Source organism: Leptonotus elevatus, chromosome 17 (assembly GCF_054856555.1).
Source record: "Leptonotus elevatus isolate MCC_2025b chromosome 17, RoL_Lele_1.0, whole genome shotgun sequence".
Lineage (NCBI taxonomy): Eukaryota > Metazoa > Chordata > Actinopteri > Syngnathiformes > Syngnathidae > Leptonotus > Leptonotus elevatus.
This window is the reverse complement of record NC_141255.1, coordinates 1,715,429-1,737,482: the sequence shown is the minus strand read 5'-3', so window position 1 is coordinate 1,737,482 and position 22,054 is coordinate 1,715,429. Positions and strand designations below refer to the sequence as shown.

Here is a 22,054-nt window from a genome sequence, read left to right as displayed (position 1 = left end):
TCTCCCCCGCGTGTCCATAAATGGTGTGCTTTTCTTCTCCCAGAGCTCATTCCCCCCCCCCCCTTTTTTTTTTGCTTTCTTTTTTCTGCCTGTCATGTCTTGCTCGGCTCACTTTTCACTTTCCCGCACAGAAGGTTCCCATGTACATCATTGGCTGTTTGTTTTGGCAACTTCAGCACTTTGTGTGTGTGTGTGTGTGTGTGGGTGGGTGGGGGGGGGTGTTAGAGAGGGTGAAATGGTTAATTGAAGGCTTGGGGGCATTTTTCCTGAAAGAGTTTTTGCAGAAACTCCTCAAATATCAGCTAATTAGCAGCAATTCATCTTGAGTTACCCTGTCAACGTATCTGATAAGCTACACGGTGCCATTCTGGGGCGGGGCCATCGGGCAGCCATTAATGTCGGACGCTGTGTCATGTATCTGAAGAAGATTTTTAGCACGTCCGAAACACTGAACTGGAGGAGCTACGTCAAACTTATTTGCAAACAACTGAGGCCAAACTAACTCTCTTCACACGAGCTACGAGCTGCTAGCTAGTTGGCTAGCATGACTCAACGCGACGCCAAGCCGCTAATACGATGTTGCTAATCATCTCACTTCCGTGGTCGCAAATAAGATACGCTCCTGACAAGAATTGTTAGCATGAAAGAAGAACAGCTAACACGCATAGCACGACATGCTAACGCTAACACATCTTTTCATGTCGAATTTTGAAAAACAAATCATTTTTGATTGAATTTGGTTTTAAAATTTCAAAGTTCCCAAACTTGAAACTCGGCTTTCAAAATTAGAAATTCAAATCAGAACGTTGATATGAAAGATAGACAGAACGCTTATTCGCCATTCTTGTGTTTGGGAAATATCCCGAAAGCATTTTTTTTTTTTATGACCAAAAAGTCCATTTTAAAAATTCACAAGCTCATGCGTCCAATGTGTGTCGCTCAGCAGCTCACAAGTTAAAAGTGCGGTTTCAGCAAAAGTGCAAACGCGTTTTTTTTTCGTTTTCTTTTTTTTTTATGCTTGTCTCATCCCACTGACTCACTGCTGTGATCTGCGTGTGTCCCGCCGCCGGCTGCCAACTCGCATTAGAGCGTGTCGGCGCCTCCTAATGTGCATTTGTGCGCGTGTGATTGTGCGTGTGTCATATCCAAAATGTTCCCACAAGATGATGCTTCCTCCTGCCGACCTCCTTTTGTCGCTCGTCAGCTGCCGAAAGCGGACGGTGACTTGCGGATGGGCTCGTTGTCACGGATATAAACATGTTCAAAGTATTCCATCTGTAAACATTGCAGGAAACTATATACACTATTTGTTTATTATTATTCTTCAAATGATATTGATGGTGCACGCACATACTAAAACATCATTAATATTTGATCAAGTTTGATGTCCATATAAGGGACTGCGTGCCGCTGACATAGAATGATGACCAACGCTACTTTATTTGCGATAACTAAATAATCATTTTGGGTACCACGACGCGAACTTGGGAATCGCGACACTCCGGTCTGTAAATCCAAAATGGCCGATTGTTGCTGGAAAACGGGAAAAGAAGAATGGAGGAAGTGAGCGGGTGACGACAGTGCCGAAGAAAGGCTTTCATGGGCTGCCAGCTCGAGTTGAGCGCGCCGGCATGATTCAACAGCGTCAGGAATGTCGCCAGCATGCTCACGGCGTGTTTGGCGGCCCGAGACGGAGGGACGGAGGGACGGACGGACACACACTGTTGCGACACGTTTAGGGCGCCGGAACGTCACACGGAGCAGCAACACGTACGATAAAATTTAACTTTGATTTAACAAATTAGATTACAACAAAATTGTACATTGTACCCCGCCTACTGCCCGAAGCCAGCTGGGATAGGCTCCAGCAACCCCCGCGACCCTTGTGAGGACAAGCGGTACAGAAAATGGATGGATGGATGGATGGATTACAACAAAATGTTTTCCAGCTAAATGCTAACATATCATGTAAAACTATAGATGGCTACTATGCTTCGTAGGGGACCTTCTCTGACTGCTGGTCATTTCAAGGGAACTTCTCCAACGTGCATATTTTTGTTTGCAAAGGCGCCCTTTGTCTGCATTCGCCCGTGTGACTTCCATTCGAACCTCTCGATTCTTTGCTGTGAATTATGGCTATTTAAAGAAATTAGCAGGAAAAGTCGATGGTCGCGTTTTGATTCAATTGTGGCCGCACACGAATCTTCGTCTCGGTGCTCGTCTGTTCCTCGTGTTCGTGTCTGCAGTTGCGCAATGTTTAAAAAGAAAAAATGTTTTCAACATCCTGGCTCTGCTTGTGACAACTTGAAGCCAACGCTGTCTTCGGCTACGTCAAGTTTGAAACAAGATAGCATCGCGTTCCGAGGAAAACGCATTGACGCTACGAGCAGTTTTAGCTGCCAGGAAGCAGTTAGCACGTTGGCTAATGGTACCAATCATTGGTGATCAATGCTATCAGTTACCGTTGATATTGTTCAATCTATGTGTGGTTTGAGGAAAGACAGCCGATTGCTACAAATTTGTCGGCTTTCAGCTGCTCATTATGGCTTGTTTGTTGTGTGTAAAATTTGGGGGGGAAATCCATTTTGGAATAAAACACCCCCCCCCCCCCCAAAAAAAAAACGGAATAAATTCATATGTAGCCGCTGCTGGCTAATTGTCAGACATCGCGACCTTGCGTGCGTGGAAACTTTGAATGAGAGACAAATGGAAGCTCAACGGGGATTTCAAGAAAAATGCGCGCCAGTCCATTCATTGACTGTGCTTGTTTATTGATCATAATATTGATTCATGGATCAAAGGCAATCTTGCCGACTGGAGTCAGATAATCAAAAGTGGTTGTGAAGAAAGCCGTCACGGCGCTCCCTCGCAGGCCGCGGCTTTAATCTGCTGGATCGTTTTCATCTCTTGATTCATCCCCGGCCTTGGCTTGGTATTAAATTCCACTCCCGGCTGCTGCTTTTTATTTATTTATTTTTTATTTATTTTTTTGTCTCGCTCAACATTTTCGCCTTTTGATTAGGAAGACTGTTCACCTTAAATGTCTTAAGCTCTGGCACGAGGCGATTTCTGTCGAAATCTCTTGCTGGTTTCGAAGGGCGATGGACCAACAAGAGCGAGGAAAGGAAAATAACCTGAAAAGTGATTACCTTTTTGTCAATTTATTTTTCTTTATGTCATACATGTGCAAGTCTCAAGTTATTCGGAAAGTTTTAAAGTTACTGCGGCAAATCAAGTGGAGTCAACACTGAAATTCAAAGTCAGAAGTCATGTGTGTGTGTTATTGTAACATATCACCAATTAAGCAGCAGGAAGTGCCAACCTCCAAGGCACTTGGAATAATGCTGTCTAAAAAGTGTGTGTGCGTGCGTGTCCACAGGCAGCCTGCCATGCCTCACTGTGTTAATTATGTAAATTGGTCATAAGGAAAGCCGTATGTCGCCCACATGGAACACACACACACACACACGCACACGCATGCTGGAGTGGCTGCAAAAAGAGGTCAGCGACCCGGCACCAAAGGAAAAGTTTTCAGAGAATTTTGTGAGAAGCATTTTCGTATCCTGGACGTTGGGAAAAAAAGCTCAAGATGCCATTAAGACCACCCAGAATGAGGATTATGGATCACTGTTGTTGTTGTTTACTTTCCACTCTGTGTGTGTGTCTGCGTGTGTGCTTCCCTGGAATGTTCTTCCAGATTGGAGTAATAGCGCCACCTGTTGCCCATGAAAGCCTGGGAATGTGTTGTCATGTTGACATAAGTGGGCTGCATGTGTTTTTGAAAAACACTCAAAAATGTTCCAGGAGTCTCTTGGGAAGGCGCATGAAAGTTGGGTGTAAGCAATAGGAACGACCCACTCCCACACCCCCCCCCCCCCGCCCACGCCCCCCCTCCCGAGATCACGACCTTCCGAGGAGGCTCCCTCGGGAAGTTGTTGACGGCCATCTACACAGGAAGTCGGCTTCCTCTCATTCCTCCCTGCTGTCCGTCCCAGGCGCATTCCTCTTTCTGAGCTCGGCCTTTCCGCTGGATGCTTCATTTGTTGCTTTTTTAATTGTCTCTCTTTTTTTTTTTTTACCCTGTAAAGCACTTTGAGCAGCATTTTGAATGTATGAAAAGTGCAAAATGAACACAATTTGAAGTTGCGCAGGAGCGAAACAGTTTTCTTGTATGACTCGAGTGATAAAAATCTTCCACGACAAGAAAGACCGTTTACTTTCCACTCTGTGTGTGTTTCCCACAGACCCCCCCCCCCCCCCCAAACCGCTTCATATTTTATTCACATTTCTCCCAGTCACTTCTCCACCTCCCTCCCTTTCATCTTGGGGACCCCCACCCCACCACCTGTCTCTTGTTTCTACCTTTATCTCAGAGACAAATCTCTAGGGCGCTTTGCAGCAGCCCAACTAATTAGCTTGGGTGCTAACTAGAGGCTAATTACATCATCGTATACATACAATCATGTCGATGTTTTTTTTTTTGTGTGTGTTGGGAACACAACCTCACACAAGCAGATCACTTTATATTTTTAATTCATGTGGAGAATTTTAATTTTTATTTTTAAAATTAGAATTTTTTCAATTGAAGAACCGGTAAAAAATAAAAATAGTTGGAAAAAACCCCGTTTATTAATTAGTTTTTTTTAGATGATTAAATTATTGTTTTTATTGTTAATAGATGAAAAATACCAAAATATTAGATAAATAATTGGTTACTTTATTGTAAATAAGTGAAGCAATTTTACGCAATGCATTTAATGTTTTAAAAATTCCTTGTAATAAAGCGACGGTGTGTAGAATTTAGTGTCATCTCGTGGTGTGAAGTGCGTACATTTTGAAACTAAATAAAGCCTAAATACTAGACCTATGATTATATTAATAAATGTACATTGCTGTGATAGATTTTTTTTTTTTGCATATTATTGAAATAAATTGTGTGTGAAAAATCACGAAAATCTACACACTGTCACTTTAAATATTTGGATGCATGCTCTCCCCTTGCCTCTCTCGTTTTACTGCCTTTTTTTTCTTTGTGTCTCTCGCCCAGGCAGCCCTCGGGCTCCCACGGCTGCTGGCGTGGTCAGCACTTCATACTGGAACGAAAGATTAACAAAGCAAGGCTTAAAAAAAAAAAAAAAAAAAAAAAAATCACAATCTGCACCGTCACGATAACGGCACTCACACGAGCCACGGTTCTGCGTCAGGCGAGAACAGAATGCCTTTCGGTGTACTTTACTTTCCCCAGAGACTGCCGAGTGTGAGTCACGATGGGCCAACAATCTCAGATCAACTCTCCTCCTAATCTGATTGGGTGATTTATAATCCCATTGTCCACATGAAAAGATGCAATCAGGCCCTCTTTAACATAGCACATCAATAGATTTCTTCAACTAGCTAATCAACAAAGGAGCTATTTATAACGTGACGATTCGTTGGCGGTTAATGGAACAAATCCTCATCAAATGAAAAGGCGGGACGGAGACGGATTTCGAAACTTTACTCGTTGCACACGGCGCGCTACAGCGACAACACTTCCTGACCCTCGATCAGCTGACTAACACTAACCAATCGGAAGCTTAGCAGACTTGAGGTAAATGCAAGTGAGACTGACTGACTTAGCGACTTGTAACCAACGCTTCAAAGTGTGAATGCTTAATATGATATGGTTTATCTCTAATAAAGCAATTACTCTCCTTATTCGGAAACTTGAGCGACATTTTTTTTTGCACAGACATCCGAGTACGCTTACGTGTATTTTTTTTTTAACGTTTCTGAGTTTCTTTCTCGCAAATCGGAGACTTTAGAGAGTTTTTTTCTCTCGCAATTTTGCCACCTTATGTCACAAATCTGCCAGGTTTTTTTTTCATAAATTTGTGAATTCTTTCTTGCAAATTTGCCACCATATTTGTCACATACCTGTGAGTTTATTTTTTTCTCTCTCTCACAAATTTACCACTTTAAAATGTCACACATTTTTTCTGGTAAATTTGTGAGTTTTTCTCTCTCAAATTTGCCACGTATGTCGCAAATATAAAAATGTTTTTCTCTGAATATTACCCCCCCTCTAAAAATATATATATTCATACGTGGCCCTATTACGCCGTCGTAGATTTGTGCTGAGGTGTGTGTGCGTGTAGAGCAATTTTTTTTTTTTTTACATCTTCCTCTAGAGGCTCAAAAAGTTTTACTAACAATTTTATTTGGGGTTGTGCTGTAAGATTTTTCTTCTGTAAAACTTTGCCTCAAATTTGGGGAAAAGACTATACAAGTGGCTGTTTCGGTTCTGTGTCAGAATTGGGGGGCAGAGATGGGGAGGGTGTGTGTGTGTGTGTGTGTGTGTGTGTGTGTGTGTGTGTGAATGTCGTCAGTGTCGGGCCGCCTGTGTCGCCTCTTTGTCTCCGCGGCTGGCTCGCCTCTTTGTGCCCGGCCCGAGTTGTTACCCAGTGGTACCTTTGTGTCGCCTGTGAGGTATTAATTTCATGCTTCATACCGTTTGTGCTCGTAGTTTTCTCACGTGGCTAAATAATACCAGAGGCGGGAGTGCCGCACATCACGCGTTTCCAGTCATAATTTCCAAGTCTTAACATTCAAAGTCTCAAGTGACGAGCAAATCAAATCCGACTGATTAAAAATGCCACATTAGCTCTCCCTGATGATTATGTACCTAATGAAGTGGCCGGCGTTTTTGCATATTTGAAACACGATGCGGATGTTTATGCTTAACAGCCACAGGCGGCTGCTATAATTAAACTCCACTAATGGGAGCAAAATCCTTGCTCGTACATCGGCGGCTCATTTCCGCCGCGTTCCACCATCGTTTTTGTTCAACATACGCCGCTAACGCTCGTAAGGAGCGCAGAATGCTCATTTGTGGCCATGAAAGGTATAACGTGCACGCAAAATACAAATTGATTTAATAATGTCATTCCTGGACCAGTTGGGTAGAAAAATGGGTGGCTAGAATATTTGCCATACGCGGGTGTTCAAATTGTTCATGGAACAAATTTGTATTTGTGTGCCACAAGTCGGTATAAGGTGTGCCCAAAATACTCTCTTGTGGCCACAAAATGGAATCATGTGCAAACAATGTATTCATTGGTGGGTTGAATATCATTCGTATGAACAACTTAGCCGCCGGGGTAAGCAAATGGAGTGCACCTTTTTTTTTTCCCCATTCATATTTTGTGTGCACGTGAAATCTGTACAGTGGCCACAATTAAAAAAAAAAAAAATAATAATAATAAAAACATGTGTCATTTGGACCTTCACCTCTGTCCACTTCATCCTTCACAAACGCTTGCTTTGTCTTTCAACAACTTTGCTTGGAGGACGATCGGAAGTTTGTGATGATTGTGCCGTTTAATCGCCGCGTGTCTCCAAATGCGCAGCAGGCGTCTCGCAGCGTTTTGTCGAATGAATTGTCTTCGGCTCGCAGAGATTAAGTCCCTCAGACTAATTAGTCCCAGTGTGTTGAAGATTAATTGGGCACAACTTCTTGAAAAGCTTCAATTCATGTGTAAATCCAGACACGCCGCTACTTAAAAAAAAAACATTTTACCCACAAAAGGCTGCAAGGCAGTCCGTTCTTGAATTGTTTGGAATTTTCCTTTTGCCACAAAATATTACTGGGCACATTTTCTCGACCTCTCGCACTCTGCATCTCATATTGGTCACCTTTTTCGCAAACACGCTCTCTTTCTCTCACGTCTAAAAAAAAAATTGTAGAAATAATGCATGAAAATGATGCTCCAATCAGAATGTAAATGGCTCCAAACAAGAACCTTGAGGGACACCACAGGTTCATGCATAAGCTAAATCTCACCCATTTACTTGAGATCAACTCAAATGAACTTGTCTTGCAAAGTTTAACGCCTGAACACAATTTTTCTGAATGTCTTCTTGCTTGTCTTTCGGCAGCCTCGATGGAGCGCCGTTGGGCGGGGCCCTTCCTGGTCACCGCGGCAACCGTATTCCTCTGCGCCTCCTGCACCAAGAACCCAGAGTTCCCCTCCGACACGCTCATCAACAACGTGGTCCAAGACCCCCGAACGGGCCGGCTGTACGTGGGCGCCGTCAACGCCCTCTACCAGCTGTCGGCCGACCTGGTGCCGGAAGCCCGCGTGGAGACGGGACCCCGGCGGGACAACCGGCAGTGCACCCCGCCCATCACGGACACCTGCGAGGACGCCGCAGAGACGCACAACCACAACAAACTTCTGCTGGTGCACGCCGCCGTGGACAGGCTGGTGGTGTGCGGCAGCATCTTCAGGGGCATCTGCTCCCTCGTGAACCTCAGCAATGTGGAGCACGTGATCTACTTCAGCGACAACAAGGGTGAGAAGTCGTACGTGGTGAGCACGGAGGAAAGCGTGTCGGTGGTCGGCGTCATGTCCTACTTCACCAAGGAGAGAGACAACTTCACCGTTTTCCTGGTGAGGGGGAAAATCCCGTTTTCGGCACCCAGAAAAGTATCAAGTTCATTTCTATACGTACGCGTTGACTCCTCCTCCTCCTCGCTAGGTCGCTAAAGGCTACGGCAGCCATGACAGCACCAAGATGATCTCCACCCGAATCCTGCGCGACTACGGCGAGTGGAACACCTTTGAGAACATCATCGACGCGTCGGCGGTGCAGGCCAACCCCTTCGTGTTGCACTATTTGCACGACTTTCGCTTCGCCTTCAAGGATGGCACTTTTGTCTACTTCCTGTTCTCACGCACGCTCGGCGTGCAGGACAATAAGAACTTCACCTTCATCTCGCGGATGTGTGAGGACGACCAGAGCTATTACTCGTACACGGAGCTGCAGCTCAACTGCAGCGCCAACAACAAGTTTAATAAAGTTCAGGTAACGGCGGCAACGAGACGTGCAGTTTCTGGAGAAGTTGCGTGGGAATGCTGAGAAGTTGAACGCTAACATTAAAATGCATGTGGAATGCTTTATTATAACAATCATGTTAAATGACGTTACACAAAAAAAAAAAAAAAAAAGATGTTAAAGCTGCTGAATGCAGCAAATTTTATTTAGAATTGCTAATGCCAACTGTGGCCAAAAAAATTAATATCGGAAATTGAACCCAGATCTTCCACATGCCAGTCATGTGCTTTAACCCCACTGCACTATTGTGGCTTTGGAATGCATTATGTAATTGTATTGAATAATCGAGTGTAATACCGAAAGCTGAAAATATGGATTCATATAGAAAATTAATTTATGCCCCTAATTTGTAATAATCTTTTATTCTTAAAAAAAAAAGATTAAAAAAAAGAAAATAAAAGATTATTACAAATTAGGGGCATCAGGCAATTAATATTAGTAATCGTAATTATTCGCATGACTTCACTAGTTAACTCACGATTAATCACAAATTTTATCTGTTCAAAGTGTTTTTTTTCTAGGTTTTCATACTCTTGTTAACAAAAGTAAAAAAAAATGTAAACTAACAGAAATAGTTCAAATTAGTTTTTGACGTCTATAGTCGTCAATGGCAGTGAATGAGTTAAGAATTTGTCCCTCAATGGTCTTTCCTAAAGACACTTCCCGTCTGACTCCAATATCACATTTTCATGGCTTTTTTTCTCCGCTTAACTAGTTTTTATTTCTTTGAATGTTGACCGACTTGGGTTTTCTCTGAAATATTCTGTTGTCCGTCTTCCCCCCCCCCCCCCCCCCCCCTGCAGGCTGCCTACGTCACAACACCAGGCGAGGTTTTGGCTCAGAATCTGACCAGTACGGAGTACGGACCCGTCCTGGCTTCCGACAAGGTCCTCTTTGTCACCTTCACCTCTGACGAAGACCCGACCGCATCGGCCATGTGTAAGTCTTCGTTCATCCTGTTCCGACGTTGTCAAATTGTCAACTGGAGTGACGTCTGCCTACCCGTTCGCTAGGTATGTACCCTCTGCGCGCCATAAACACCAAGCTGCTGAAGATCATCGCCGCCTGCTACAGCGACGGCGGCCTCATCGACGACAAGCCGGCCGTCTACTCGCCGTACTCCACCAAGTTGGGCGGTCTGTGCAGCAGTAGCAATCAGGTCCGCCTTCATTCCGGGACATTTTGTGCGAAAAAATTCCCCTCATTTTTGCAACCCCTTTTGACGCCTGGTCAGCTTTTTGTTCTTTTTCCTACCTCAGCACAACATGGTGGTGAAGTACAAATGCGGCGCCGAGTTCCTGCCGTCGCCGCTGGCCAGCAAAGCCAACGTGGCCCTGGTGGCCGAGCCCTCCCTGGTGCGCATGGACGTCATGACCGCCGTGGCGGTGGCGGTGGAGATGGGCCACGCCGTGGCCTTCCTGGGCACCGCCAACGGAGAGGTTCGCCGATCTTTAACAACCGTCATCTTCACTAAATCATGGGGAAAAATTCTCATTTCGTCTTCTGATAGTTGTTCTCAAACTTATGTGTACCACCTCGTAAAATATGAATTTGTCGTGGGTGGGGTTTCCAAAAATGCTGTGGGCGGGGCCTGACTGGCAAGGGACCGAGCCCAAAACAACTGCATCAGGCACTTTTTGAACAATAACATGGGATTCATTATAGAGGGGGGGGAAAAAAACACAGCAAAAAAATATTCTGTCTGTTTTCTAGGTGCTCAAGTTGCATCTGTCGGCCCAACCGGAGGTTTACAGCCGAGCGTCGGGCGAAGTGACGGGCGATAAAGTCAACAAGGACCTGCTGCTGGATTCGCAACTGCAGCACTTGTACGTCACCAGCGAGAAAAAGGTGCCGGCATTTATTTTTCTTTCGCAATGCGCGGCAACGCATGCGATTTGGTCGTCGGCCTGAAAATCGGTTAAGCCGACGGCAAACATTCGTCTGCGTTAGCTCGCGGACTGCGTTCATTGATTTCTTCTCTCGGTTTTTCGTCTTTGTCGTCTGTTATGCTCAAATTTGCCCTTTAGCGCAGGTTGAAGCTAATGTTATTGATTCGCTCGGGAATTGCTTGGAATGCACTTGCAGAGGACGAGTGAGGGAACACAATAACTTCAAATTTTTGAAACGGCAAGATTTGCCATCTCGTTTGTAGATAAAAAAAAAAAAAGAAAAAAAAAAGTAAAAGTTATTTTTTTTTTAAATGTAATGTGTAATTTATTTATAATTAAGTGAATTTGATTTTTTTTAACGTTAGATGTAAAACTATTCATTTTTCACATTTGTATTGTTTTTTAACAAATATGTGATGAAAATAATGTTTTATTTTGACAGTTCTAAGAGGAAAACTGCTAAATTATGTCACAATAATATTAAAAAATAATAATTCTATGTCATTTATTAATTACAATTTCTTTAATTTTAATTAACCAGTTGTTTTTTAAAATGTGAGGTGAATGCATTGATTGTATTTTTTTTATATCATATTCATAACAATTAATGAATACTTTATGATTAACCATTTGTAGGGGAAAAGGATTCATACTCTTTTTAATATCTGTAATTAGCTAGATTAATTTTAAAAAATCATTAGCCAAAATGCTCATTTATGTAACAATAATATTTTAATGAAATAACCCATTCTCACTTATTGGTTGGAATACATTTTGATTTTAATAAACCAGTAAATAAAAAAATATGAAATGTAGGATGCATTCTTTGTATATATTTTTTTACATTAAGTCAATGAACACATTAATGAGAAATCTATATCAAATTCATAAAAATGAATGCATACTATAATTAACCATTTGCAAGGAAACACATTTTTCTAATAAAAACATACCGATTTTAATATTTGTAATGAACAAAAGTAATAACATTAACCAGTTGTTTTTTAAAATGTGAGGTGAATGCATTGATTGTATTTTTTTTTATATCATATTCATAACAATTAATGAATACTTTATAATTAACCATTTGTAGGGGAAAATTATTCATACTCATTTTAATATCTGTAATTAGCTAGATTAATTTAAAAAAAATCATTAGCCAAAATGCTCATTTATGTAACAATAATATTTTAATGAAACAACCCATTCTCACTTATTGGTTGGAATAAATTTTAATTTTAATAAACCAGTAAATAAAAAAATATGAAATGTAGGATGCATTCTTTGTATATATTTTTTTACATTAAGTCAATGAACACATTAATGAGAAATCTATATCAAATTCATAAAAATGAATGCATACTATAATTAACCATTTGCAAGGGAACACATTTTTCTAATAAAAACATACCGATTTTAATATTTGTAATGAACAAAAGTAATAACATTAACCAGTTGTTTTTTAAAATGTGAGGTGAATGCATTGATTGTATTTTTTTTTATATCATATTCATAACAATTAATGAATACTCTATAATTAACCATTTGCAGGGGAAAAGGATTCATACTCATTTTAATATCTGTAATTAGCTATATTAATTAAAAAAAATCATTAGCCAAAATGCTCATTTATGTAACAATAATATTTTAATGAAATAACCCATTCTCATTTATTGGTTGGAATTAATTTTAATTTTAATAAACCAGTAAATAAAAAAATATGAAATGTAGGATGCATTCTTTGTATATATTTTTTTACATTAAGTCAATGAACACATTAATGAGAAATCTATATCAAATTCATAAAAATGAATGCATACTATAATTAACCATTTGCAAGGGAACACATTTTTCTAATAAAAACATACCGATTTTAATATTTGTAATGAACAAAAGTAATAACATTAACCAGTCATTCAGTCAAATAAAAACATTTGTAGCAACTCCATAACATTCAAATCATTTTTTTCATTTCATGCATACAATGAATTCAGATCACCAAGATTCCGGTGCAGTCGTGCCACCTGAAGACTGACTGCCAGTCCTGCATGTCCCTCAGGGATCCGTACTGCGGCTGGTGTGTCTTGGAGGGCAGGTAAGCCGCCGCGCCAGCTGGCGTTTTTACTTTTTCCAATGTCTTGAAAATGAGGCCTGAGGGGTTCGACTCTTGTCACAGGTGCACCAGGAAGCAGGAGTGCAGCAGGTGGACGGAGGAGAACACGTGGCTGTGGTCGCCGGATCAGCAGTGCGTGGAGATCCGGGCCTTCGACCCGCCGAACCTCAGCTGCCACAAGACGCGGCAGGTACATTTTCAGAGTTGACCAAGGGGTGTCGGAAAAAGCACAAGCGGGGGTTCATGGCTTCGCGTCTACCAGGTGGACATCAGCATTCCCGCGCTGCCCCGGCTCAGGCAATCGGACCGGCTGCACTGCCTCTTCGACGCGTCTCCCAGCCGCGCCGTAGCGTCGGGCAGCCCGGCCGTCGTCACCTGCTCCCTGCCGGACCCTGGCGAGATCCCGGCCACGCCCACGCAACAAGGTAAAAAGACGGCAGCTGGCACGTGACAAACGAGGTCTTTGTTTTAATTAGGGGTGTCAAAATGAGTGCGTTCATTTAAAGTTCCTTTAACGGCACTCATTTGTCATAAATAAATGTCATAATAATGCATACATTTGTATTTTTAAAAATGTGCAGAATTTCACAAGTGACTTCATGTTAAAGATGAGATAGCTCTTAATATGAAAAGAACAATGCTGTCACCAACGTCTTACAAATGCAATGATGCCATCTCGTGGCAGAAATATGACCAACACAAATCAATATCAGTTTTTTTACAGTACAGTTCATATTTTTTATTTTAACTCAATTTTATGAATTATTATGACGTTACTGTATCATGCAACCACATTTCTATTAAAAAATATCCCACTTTTATGTTAACAAGAGTATGAAACTTGGAAAAAAGTATTTTATTGTACATTTTATTGTACATTTAGAACATATAGGAAATTTAAAATGAATACTGAATTAATTATTGAAGTTATGCGATTAATTACGATTTTAAAAAATAATCGCCTGACACCCCTAGTTTGAACTCATTCACTGCCATTGACAGAAGAGTATGAAAACCTAGAATTATTATTTTTGTACATTTAGAACAGATATAAAATTTGTGATTAATTGTGAGTTAACTAGTGAAGTCATGCGATTCATTACGATTACACATTTTAATCGCTAGATGCCCCAAATTTTTAATAACCTTTTCTTTAAAAAAAAAAAAATAATAATAATAATTTTGTTAAATTTTTAATAATCTTTTCTTTTTTTTTGAAGAAGAAAAGATTATTAAAAATTTAATTTTTTAATCGTAATTAATCGCATGACTTCATTCACGATGAATCACAAATTTGATATCTGTTATAATACAATGAAAAAAAATCTAGGTTTTCATACTCTTGTTAACAAAAGTGGAAAAAAGTGAAACTAATAGAAATAGTTCAAATGAATTTTTGACGTCTATAGCCGTCAATGGCAGTGAATGAGTTAATTAAAGGAAAATTTAGAAGCAGTGTAAAACTGCTAAACGACTTGGCTTAATTGGATGTTGGCAAATTTCAGCAAGTTCATTTTTAATGAGCACATTTTATTGGAGAGCAGCATTTTTTTCTTTGTTGAAAAAAAAAAGGCATGAAAATTGATTGAATGACATTCCAGTCAGAATGAAAGTGGTTCTAAGACGGAACCTTGAGGGACACAATTGTGTTTCAAGGCGCCGCTCTTTCCACAATGAATGTCGGATACGAGCCAGTTCATACCACATTCAAGCGTGTGCGCATGTGTCCAGACTACGTGTCGGTCCCGGTGAAAATTGTGGTGAACGACAGGATTGTGGTGACGTCGGGAGAATTTCACTTCTACAACTGTGCGGCAACAGTCAGGAAGAATCCCAACACGCCGTAAGACTCGCACATACAACAACTCTTAAAAGGATCGGCACATGCACCTTTCTGTGACCCTTCCGGTCTCTCTTTTGCGACCCGCTGCTAACGCTGATGGCCGAGACTGGCGGAGTCACAGAAAGGTGGACGTTGTGGGTTGAGCCATGGATCAAACTGCCGCATATGTTGGGCCTGCGTGTGCGTCAGGTGTATTTCGTGCGTGACCAGCGAGTGGCGCTGCCAGTGGAACGCTCGGGAGCACCGATGCAGCGACGTGGACGGCGCGGTGGACAAAAGTCACATCATCAAACCTCAACAGGTTCGACCTCGCTTCCTTTTTTTCAACCCTTTTTCCGGTCGCACGCAAGCGTTTATATTGTAATGCAACAAAGTGGCGGCAACTTGTGAAGTTGCTGAGTTGTTGTCTCTGTGCGTCTCCAAGCCGGAGCGTTGTCCTCAGTTCGAGTCTCCGGAGCCGCTGCTGATCCCCGTGGGGTTCGAGGTTCCCATCAGCTTCCACGGAAGGAATCTCGACATCTACTCGGTGAGGACGCAATTCGCATCAGTTGTTTTTTGGAGGGGGGGGGGCAAGGTCGGTCTTGGATGCTAGCAATTTTTGTCCCCCCAAAAAACAACTGATGCAAGATTGACAAAATGTTTGTCAATCTTGCATTAGTTGGTTTTTTTTTGGGGTGGGAATGCAAGATTGGTCTCGGCTGCTGGACATTTTTGTCAAAAAAACAACTGATGCAAGATTGACAAAAATGTTTTTTTGGGGCGGGAATGCAAGATTTGTCTCAGCTTTTGGCCATTCTTGTTTCTCTCGCATCAGTTTTTTTTTGGGGGGGGGGTGCAAGGTTGGTCTCAGATGCTAGCAATTTTTGTCCCCCAAAAAAACAACTGATGCAAGATTGACAAAAATGTTTGTCAATCTTGCATCAGTTGTTTTTTTTGGGGGGGGGGGGGGGCGTTAATGCAAGATTGGTCTCAGCTTTTGGCCATTTTTGTCTCTCTCGCATCAGTTTTGTTCAGTTTTTTAGGCGGGAATGCAAGATTGGTCTCAGCTTTTGGCCATTCTTGTTTCTCTCGCATCAGTTTTTTTTGGGGGGGGGGGATGCAAGATTGGTCTCAGCTTTTGGCCATTTTTGTCTCTCTCGCATCAGTTTTGTTCAGTTTTTTTGGGCGGGAATGCAAGATTGGTCTCAGCTTTTGGCCATTCTTGTTTCTCTCGCATCAGTTTTTTTTTGGGGGGGGGGGTGCAAGGTTGGTCTCAGATGCTAGCAATTTTTGTCCCCCAAAAAAACAACTGATGCAAGATTGACAAAAATGTTTGTCAATCTTGCATCAGTTGTTTTTTTTTGGGGGGGGGGGGGGCGTTAATGCAAGATTGGTCTCAGCTTTTGGCCATTTTTGTCTCTCTCGCATCAGTTTTGTTCAGTTTTTTAGGCGGGAATGCAAGATTGGTCTCAGCTTTTGGCCATTCTTGTTTCTCTCGCATCAGTTTTTTTTGGGGGGGGGGATGCAAGATTGGTCTCAGCTTTTGGCCATTTTTGTCTCTCTCGCATCAGTTTTGTTCAGTTTTTTTGGGCGGGAATGCAAGATTGGTCTCAGCTTTTGGCCATTCTTGTTTCTCTCGCATCAGTTTTTTTTTGGGGGGGGGGGTGCAAGGTTGGTCTCAGATGCTAGCAATTTTTGTCCCCCAAAAAAACAACTGATGCAAGATTGACAAAAATGTTTGTCAATCTTGCATCAGTTGTTTTTTTTGGGGGGGGGGGGGGGCGTTAATGCAAGATTGGTCTCAGCTTTTGGCCATTTTTGTCTCTCTCGCATCAGTTTTGTTCAGTTTTTTAGGCGGGAATGCAAGATTGGTCTCAGCTTTTGGCCATTCTTGTTTCTCTCGCATCAGTTTTTTTTGGGGGGGGGGGGGATGCAAGATTGGTCTCAGCTTTTGGCCATTTTTGTCTCTCTCGCATCAGTTTTGTTCAGTTTTTTTGGGCGGGAATGCAAGATTGGTCTCAGCTTTTGGCCATTCTTGTTTCTCTCGCATCAGTTTTTTTTTGGGGGGGGGGTGCAAGGTTGGTCTCAGATGCTAGCAATTTTTGTCCCCCAAAAAAACAACTGATGCAAGATTGACAAAAATGTTTGTCAATCTTGCATCAGTTGTTTTTTTTTTGGGGGGGGGGGGGCGTTAATGCAAGATTGGTCTCAGCTTTTGGCCATTTTTGTCTCTCTCGCATCAGTTTTGTTCAGTTTTTTAGGCGGGAATGCAAGATTGGTCTCAGCTTTTGGCCATTCTTGTTTCTCTCGCATCAGTTTTTTTTTGGGGGGGGGGGGGATGCAAGATTGGTCTCAGCTTTTGGCCATTTTTGTCTCTCTCGCATCAGTTTTGTTCAGTTTTTTTGGGCGGGAATGCAAGATTGGTCTCAGCTTTTGGCCATTCTTGTTTCTCTCGCATCAGTTTTTTTTTGGGGGGGGGGTGCAAGGTTGGTCTCAGATGCTAGCAATTTTTGTCCCCCAAAAAAACAACTGATGCAAAATTGACAAAAATGTTTGTCAATCTTGCATCAGTTGTTTTTTTTGGGGGGGGGGGGGGGCGTTAATGCAAGATTGGTCTCAGCTTTTGGCCATTTTTGTCTCTCTCGCATCAGTTTTGTTCAGTTTTTTAGGCGGGAATGCAAGATTGGTCTCAGCTTTTGGCCATTCTTGTTTCTCTCGCATCAGTTTTTTTTTGGGGGGGGGGGGGATGCAAGATTGGTCTCAGCTTTTGGCCATTTTTGTCTCTCTCGCATCAGTTTTGTTCAGTTTTTTTGGGCGGGAATGCAAGATTGGTCTCAGCTTTTGGCCATTCTTGTTTCTCTCGCATCAGTTTTTTTTTGGGGGGGGGGGTGCAAGGTTGGTCTCAGATGCTAGCAATTTTTGTCCCCCAAAAAAACAACTGATGCAAAATTGACAAAAATGTTTGTCAATCTTGCATCAGTTTTTTTTGGGGGGGGGGGGGGGTTGGGCGGGGGGGGGGCGTTAATGCAAGATTGGTCTCAGCTGCTGGCCATTTTTGTCAATCTCGCATCAGTGACATCTATGAAAAAAAAATCTTGTTCACTGGATTGTCTCTTCTAATTTGGGTGAAACGGGTTTTCACAACACTTGATGACATCATTTATCAATTACTGACATTTCATGACATGTCCAATGCCATTAATCTATTGTAGCGCTTTGTAATATTGCACTTTATAAAAACATACAGTAATAGCACAATTAAATAGAATGTCAAAAAATGTAAAAATTTTGCTTCCATTCAATGCACCTTGTTGTGCTCTTTCAGTTGTGTATGAATATAAACACACGCGATGTACGTCTACGGGAGAATGTTCGTCGTTTCTCAGTTAGCTGCAGTAATATGAACCGATCTTTGCAAAGGATAAAGAATATATGCCCGTGGGCGTTTGTGTCGACACGTTGAACGTGTCGAAATATTGCTTGTATCTCAAGGCATCAACGTGTTGGTTGTTGCTGCTCAGGGCCGCAGGTTCGTGATGGGCACGGAGCTGATGAAGCAAACCGAGGAGGAGATGACGCAGGAGCACGGCTCCGACTTCAAATTCCGAGGATACGAGGTAACGCCCTCTTTCCCCATTTTTCTCCACCTCCTTCTTGGAATCGCTCCAAAACTTTTATTTGAACTTCAGCAGCAATCTTCCTCCCAAATCGTCATCACTCTGTTGACATTCATATTCCAAAATTTTACACCTGCTACACACAATGATAAGATTTATTAACATGTTTGTTTTTCACTTGAAACATCACTCGTCGTGTGCAGACAGCGCCCCCTGTGGGCCGGAGTGCCCACAAGCTATTTCGCGTTCTTTCTTTACTGCTAACTGAGGTCAGGCCATTTGACTTCTCAGTTATGTCGTATATTTGTCCGCGCAAGATGTTTTTATGTCTACTGTTATTCCATCCTGAATCTGTGCGCGCGTCGACGTGCACGTGCGCGTGCGCGCGAGATGGATGTGCCGACCTTTGTGAGGAAAATGCTGAGTCCTTTAAGCGTCCGTCCGCAAATCTCAGCGACGTATTTATTATATTACTGCTTTTTTGTGCGTACGTGCGCAGTTTTCTTACGGCAAGCAGCAGGAGGTGAACGTTTCGTTCCACGTCATCGAACGGGATACCGAGCGCAAGATTGACAGCACACTCACGGGTACGTGCAGGGTTAATTAACTCATTCACTCCCAGCCATTTTCACTGAAGCAGCTCCCTTCGCTCCCGGTTGTTTTAATTAATTTTGAATGATTTCGCAAAGGCCCACAGAATATTGTGTTCTGTTGCTATAAAAACATGGAAGCTACCAAACGAAAGATTAGAGTCTCTTCTTTCATCAGGAAAAAAAAAGTATAGTTATAGCTGTTTCCGTTTTGCAGCAATTAGCGTTAGAATATAGCTAAGTTTCATCATTATTCACAAATCTGTTTAAAACGGGAGATAAAGAGCTTTTTCTCAACATGGCCCTGGTTGATCTCTTATACTCTGCTGCCACCTGCCGGCCATTGCTTCAAGCATTCTCTTCGGTTCAGAGGCTGCGTCAAAGCCTTCTGTATGCTCTAGCATTAAAAAAACGTATAAATACGTCTTTGGGAGCAAATGAGTTAATTAAAACAAATAATCCAATGAAATAATAATAATCAAATGCAATCCTATGGGTAGTAATCCTAACGTGTTGTTTTCTCAGTGGTTCTGTACAACTGCTCGGTGTCCCGAGACGACTGCAGCCTGTGCAAACACGCCGACGGCAAGTACGAGTGTGTGTGGTGCCAAGCCTCGCAGGCGTGCGTCTACCGACAGCTGTGCCCGGCGCCGCCGCCCGCCTTGTGCCCCGCGCCCCAAATTACGGACGTAAGACGCATCCTTGCTTTGACTTTTTGCAGTTTGAGTTGGATGGCAGACGTTTGTTGCGATGTCGCGTTTCAGATCGTTCCCCGCTTCGGGCCGCTGAACGGCCGCATCGCGGTGACCATCAAAGGGTCCAACATGGGCATCAGCAAGGACGACATCAAGCGGATCAGCGTGGCCGGCGTCGAGTGTCAACATCTGCAAGACAAGTACTCCGTCTCCACAAGGTACCGCACGTCCTGCGCAGTTGGGAATGTTGAATTCTGTCGTTCTTTAACAGACCACAAGAGGGAGCTCACGTAGACACTTTGAGATCCATCTATTGTTTTTGTTTTTTTTTCGTCAGCGTGGTGTGCGAGATCGGGCCGGCCAAGCGGACGCCGCCGTCGGACCTCCCGGTGGACAGCAACAGCGGCGTGGTGGAGGTGGTAGTGGACGGAGGGCGCACGGGGAGGTCTCGGGTGGTCTTCACCTACCGGGTAAGTGGAAGGACGCAAGGAAGCCGTCATGTTGTTGTAAAATGCATTCAAAATCGATGTCAGCGAGAGGCCAAAAGCACAACATTGTAAATTAGGGCCCGACCCATATGATTTTTCTTAGGCCGATACCAATTTTTGGCACAAAAAAAAATCCAATTACCATAATTTGCCGGCTTATTATTTGGATGGGGCGGGGCCTATTATAAATGAAGCACCTGCCCAATATTCCAACATTTTCAATTATATGCTCAAAAGAGAAGAGTCTTTTGAACCTTTTGCTTGGAATTGTTGAACTCAAATGTGTTGGTGTTGTTGTGTGTACTGTACACGTATTGAAAATAATCAAATAAAAAATGATATCCAAAAAAAAATTACTTTTTGGTGTATATATATATATTGTAAATAAAAAAAGTCAAATTAATCATTCTATTTGTTGGGGCCTTTAATTGCAATAAAGTTAGTAACAAATCTGATTTACTGAATGAGAAAAAAAAATATTGATAAAAAAAAAAGTTTACCTAATTTCAAATAAAAATAATATTTGTGGAATGAACAGTTGAACAACGTCAGTGTCAATGTTTGTCAATTTTGGACCCACAGGACCCCAAACCGAAAGCGGTGCATCCTGGCAAAGGGCCGGCAGCCGGCGGGACCGTCATCACTATAAGCGGTCAAGACCTGGACACGGCCACCAAAGATGATGTCACCGTCTCGGTGGGCGGAGTTTCGTGTCAAGTGTGAGCCCCCCGTTGCGTAAAGTAGAATCCAAAAATCGTACCTAAATAACTTTTTTTTTTTTTTTTTTAAACACTTTGTTTTTGTTCAGCCTTTCCTTCGGCCAGCTCATCACCTGTAAGACGGGAAAGTATCCCGGACCCAAGGTTCCGTCGGACCTGCTGGCGGTGAAGGTGAACTACGGGAAGAACACCAGCAAGGAGGTGTCAGCGGCCTTCCAGTACGCCGACAACCCCAAGATCACCGACTACTTCCCCAAGTCCAGCTTCGTGTGGTGAGTGCGATGGACGCCTTTGAGCTTTTGCCACCGAAAACACAACAAAAACTTTTACCGCGTTTCTTCAGTGGCGGGCGACGGATCGTCGTGACGGGGAGCGGCTTCGATTTGATCCAGAGGGCAAGTCTAAAGGTGCTGCCCACCGCTGACGACTTCTCGCCTAACAACGCCACTGTCGAGGTAGCCGTCCGTCCGTCCGTCCGTCCGTCCGTCCGTCCGCCCGCCCGTCCGTCCGTCCGTCCGTCCGTCCCCCACGGTGTAACACGAGCTCCTGCCGTTTGTTTCCAGTTTGTGCAGGAGTCGCTGAGCAAGAACGACACCGTTGTGGAGTTCCTGTCGCCGGCGGTGATCTGGAGCGACAGCCGCTCGCTGCGCACCGTCCTGCTGCTGGACAACGCCAAGGACGAGCTCAAGGCCTTCACGTACCACCCGGACCCCACCTTTAAAGAGCTCTCCAAGATTGTCATCACCGAGACCAGCGTCATCATCGTCAACGTGAGTGCCGCCGCTGTCGCCGCCGCCGCCGCCGCTGCCGCCGCCGCCGCTGTCGCCGCCGCCGCTGTCGCCGCCGCCGCTGCTGTCGCCGCCGCCGCTGTCGCCGCCGCCGCTGTCGCCGCCGCCGCTGTCGCCGCCGCCGCTGTCGCCGCCGCCGCCGCCGCTGCCGCCGCCGCCGCCGCCGCCGCCGCCTCGGCCCCCTTCCCCAGTCGGGCCCTCATCACTCGCTTTGGATTTGGATGCAGTAGAGTTGTCGGTCTGCAAAACATGCCGATACTCGGCCTCTATTTCGCTTGTTATGAATGTCGTTGAATGAATTGTGGATTTGCCTCGCGTATGAACGAAAATTAACTCGCCGTCATTTCCCGTGGCAGGGTCAAGGCTTCGCCAAGGCCATGACGGCCGTGGAGGCGCAGGCGTTCGTCGGGGACGCTTCCTGCAACGTCAGCATTCTTCAGGTAAGGAAGCTCAAAT

The 22,054-nt window shown here is 43.6% G+C and overlaps 1 protein-coding gene across 3 annotated transcripts in view; it reads left to right on the top strand.

Annotated features, from left to right (window-relative positions):
* Positions 1-22,054, top strand: part of plxnb2a.1 (plexin b2a, tandem duplicate 1) — a 41,909-nt gene that overhangs the window by 9,281 nt on the left and 10,574 nt on the right. For all 3 annotated transcript variants that reach the window (XM_086058876.1, XM_086058874.1, XM_086058875.1), the window contains 22 exons: positions 7,918-8,432; positions 8,521-8,847; positions 9,681-9,816; positions 9,891-10,036; positions 10,137-10,316; positions 10,591-10,725; positions 12,761-12,861; positions 12,943-13,069; positions 13,142-13,304; positions 14,611-14,722; positions 14,912-15,023; positions 15,147-15,248; positions 18,223-18,318; positions 18,818-18,905; positions 19,434-19,597; positions 19,673-19,821; positions 19,941-20,073; positions 20,674-20,810; positions 20,900-21,082; positions 21,154-21,265; positions 21,374-21,580; positions 21,955-22,038. In XM_086058876.1, the coding sequence (XP_085915002.1) occupies positions 7,923-8,432; positions 8,521-8,847; positions 9,681-9,816; positions 9,891-10,036; positions 10,137-10,316; positions 10,591-10,725; positions 12,761-12,861; positions 12,943-13,069; positions 13,142-13,304; positions 14,611-14,722; positions 14,912-15,023; positions 15,147-15,248; positions 18,223-18,318; positions 18,818-18,905; positions 19,434-19,597; positions 19,673-19,821; positions 19,941-20,073; positions 20,674-20,810; positions 20,900-21,082; positions 21,154-21,265; positions 21,374-21,580; positions 21,955-22,038 (3,504 nt within the window). In that variant the 5' untranslated portion in view covers positions 7,918-7,922. The remainder of the gene's footprint in view (positions 1-7,917; positions 8,433-8,520; positions 8,848-9,680; positions 9,817-9,890; positions 10,037-10,136; positions 10,317-10,590; positions 10,726-12,760; positions 12,862-12,942; positions 13,070-13,141; positions 13,305-14,610; positions 14,723-14,911; positions 15,024-15,146; positions 15,249-18,222; positions 18,319-18,817; positions 18,906-19,433; positions 19,598-19,672; positions 19,822-19,940; positions 20,074-20,673; positions 20,811-20,899; positions 21,083-21,153; positions 21,266-21,373; positions 21,581-21,954; positions 22,039-22,054) is intronic.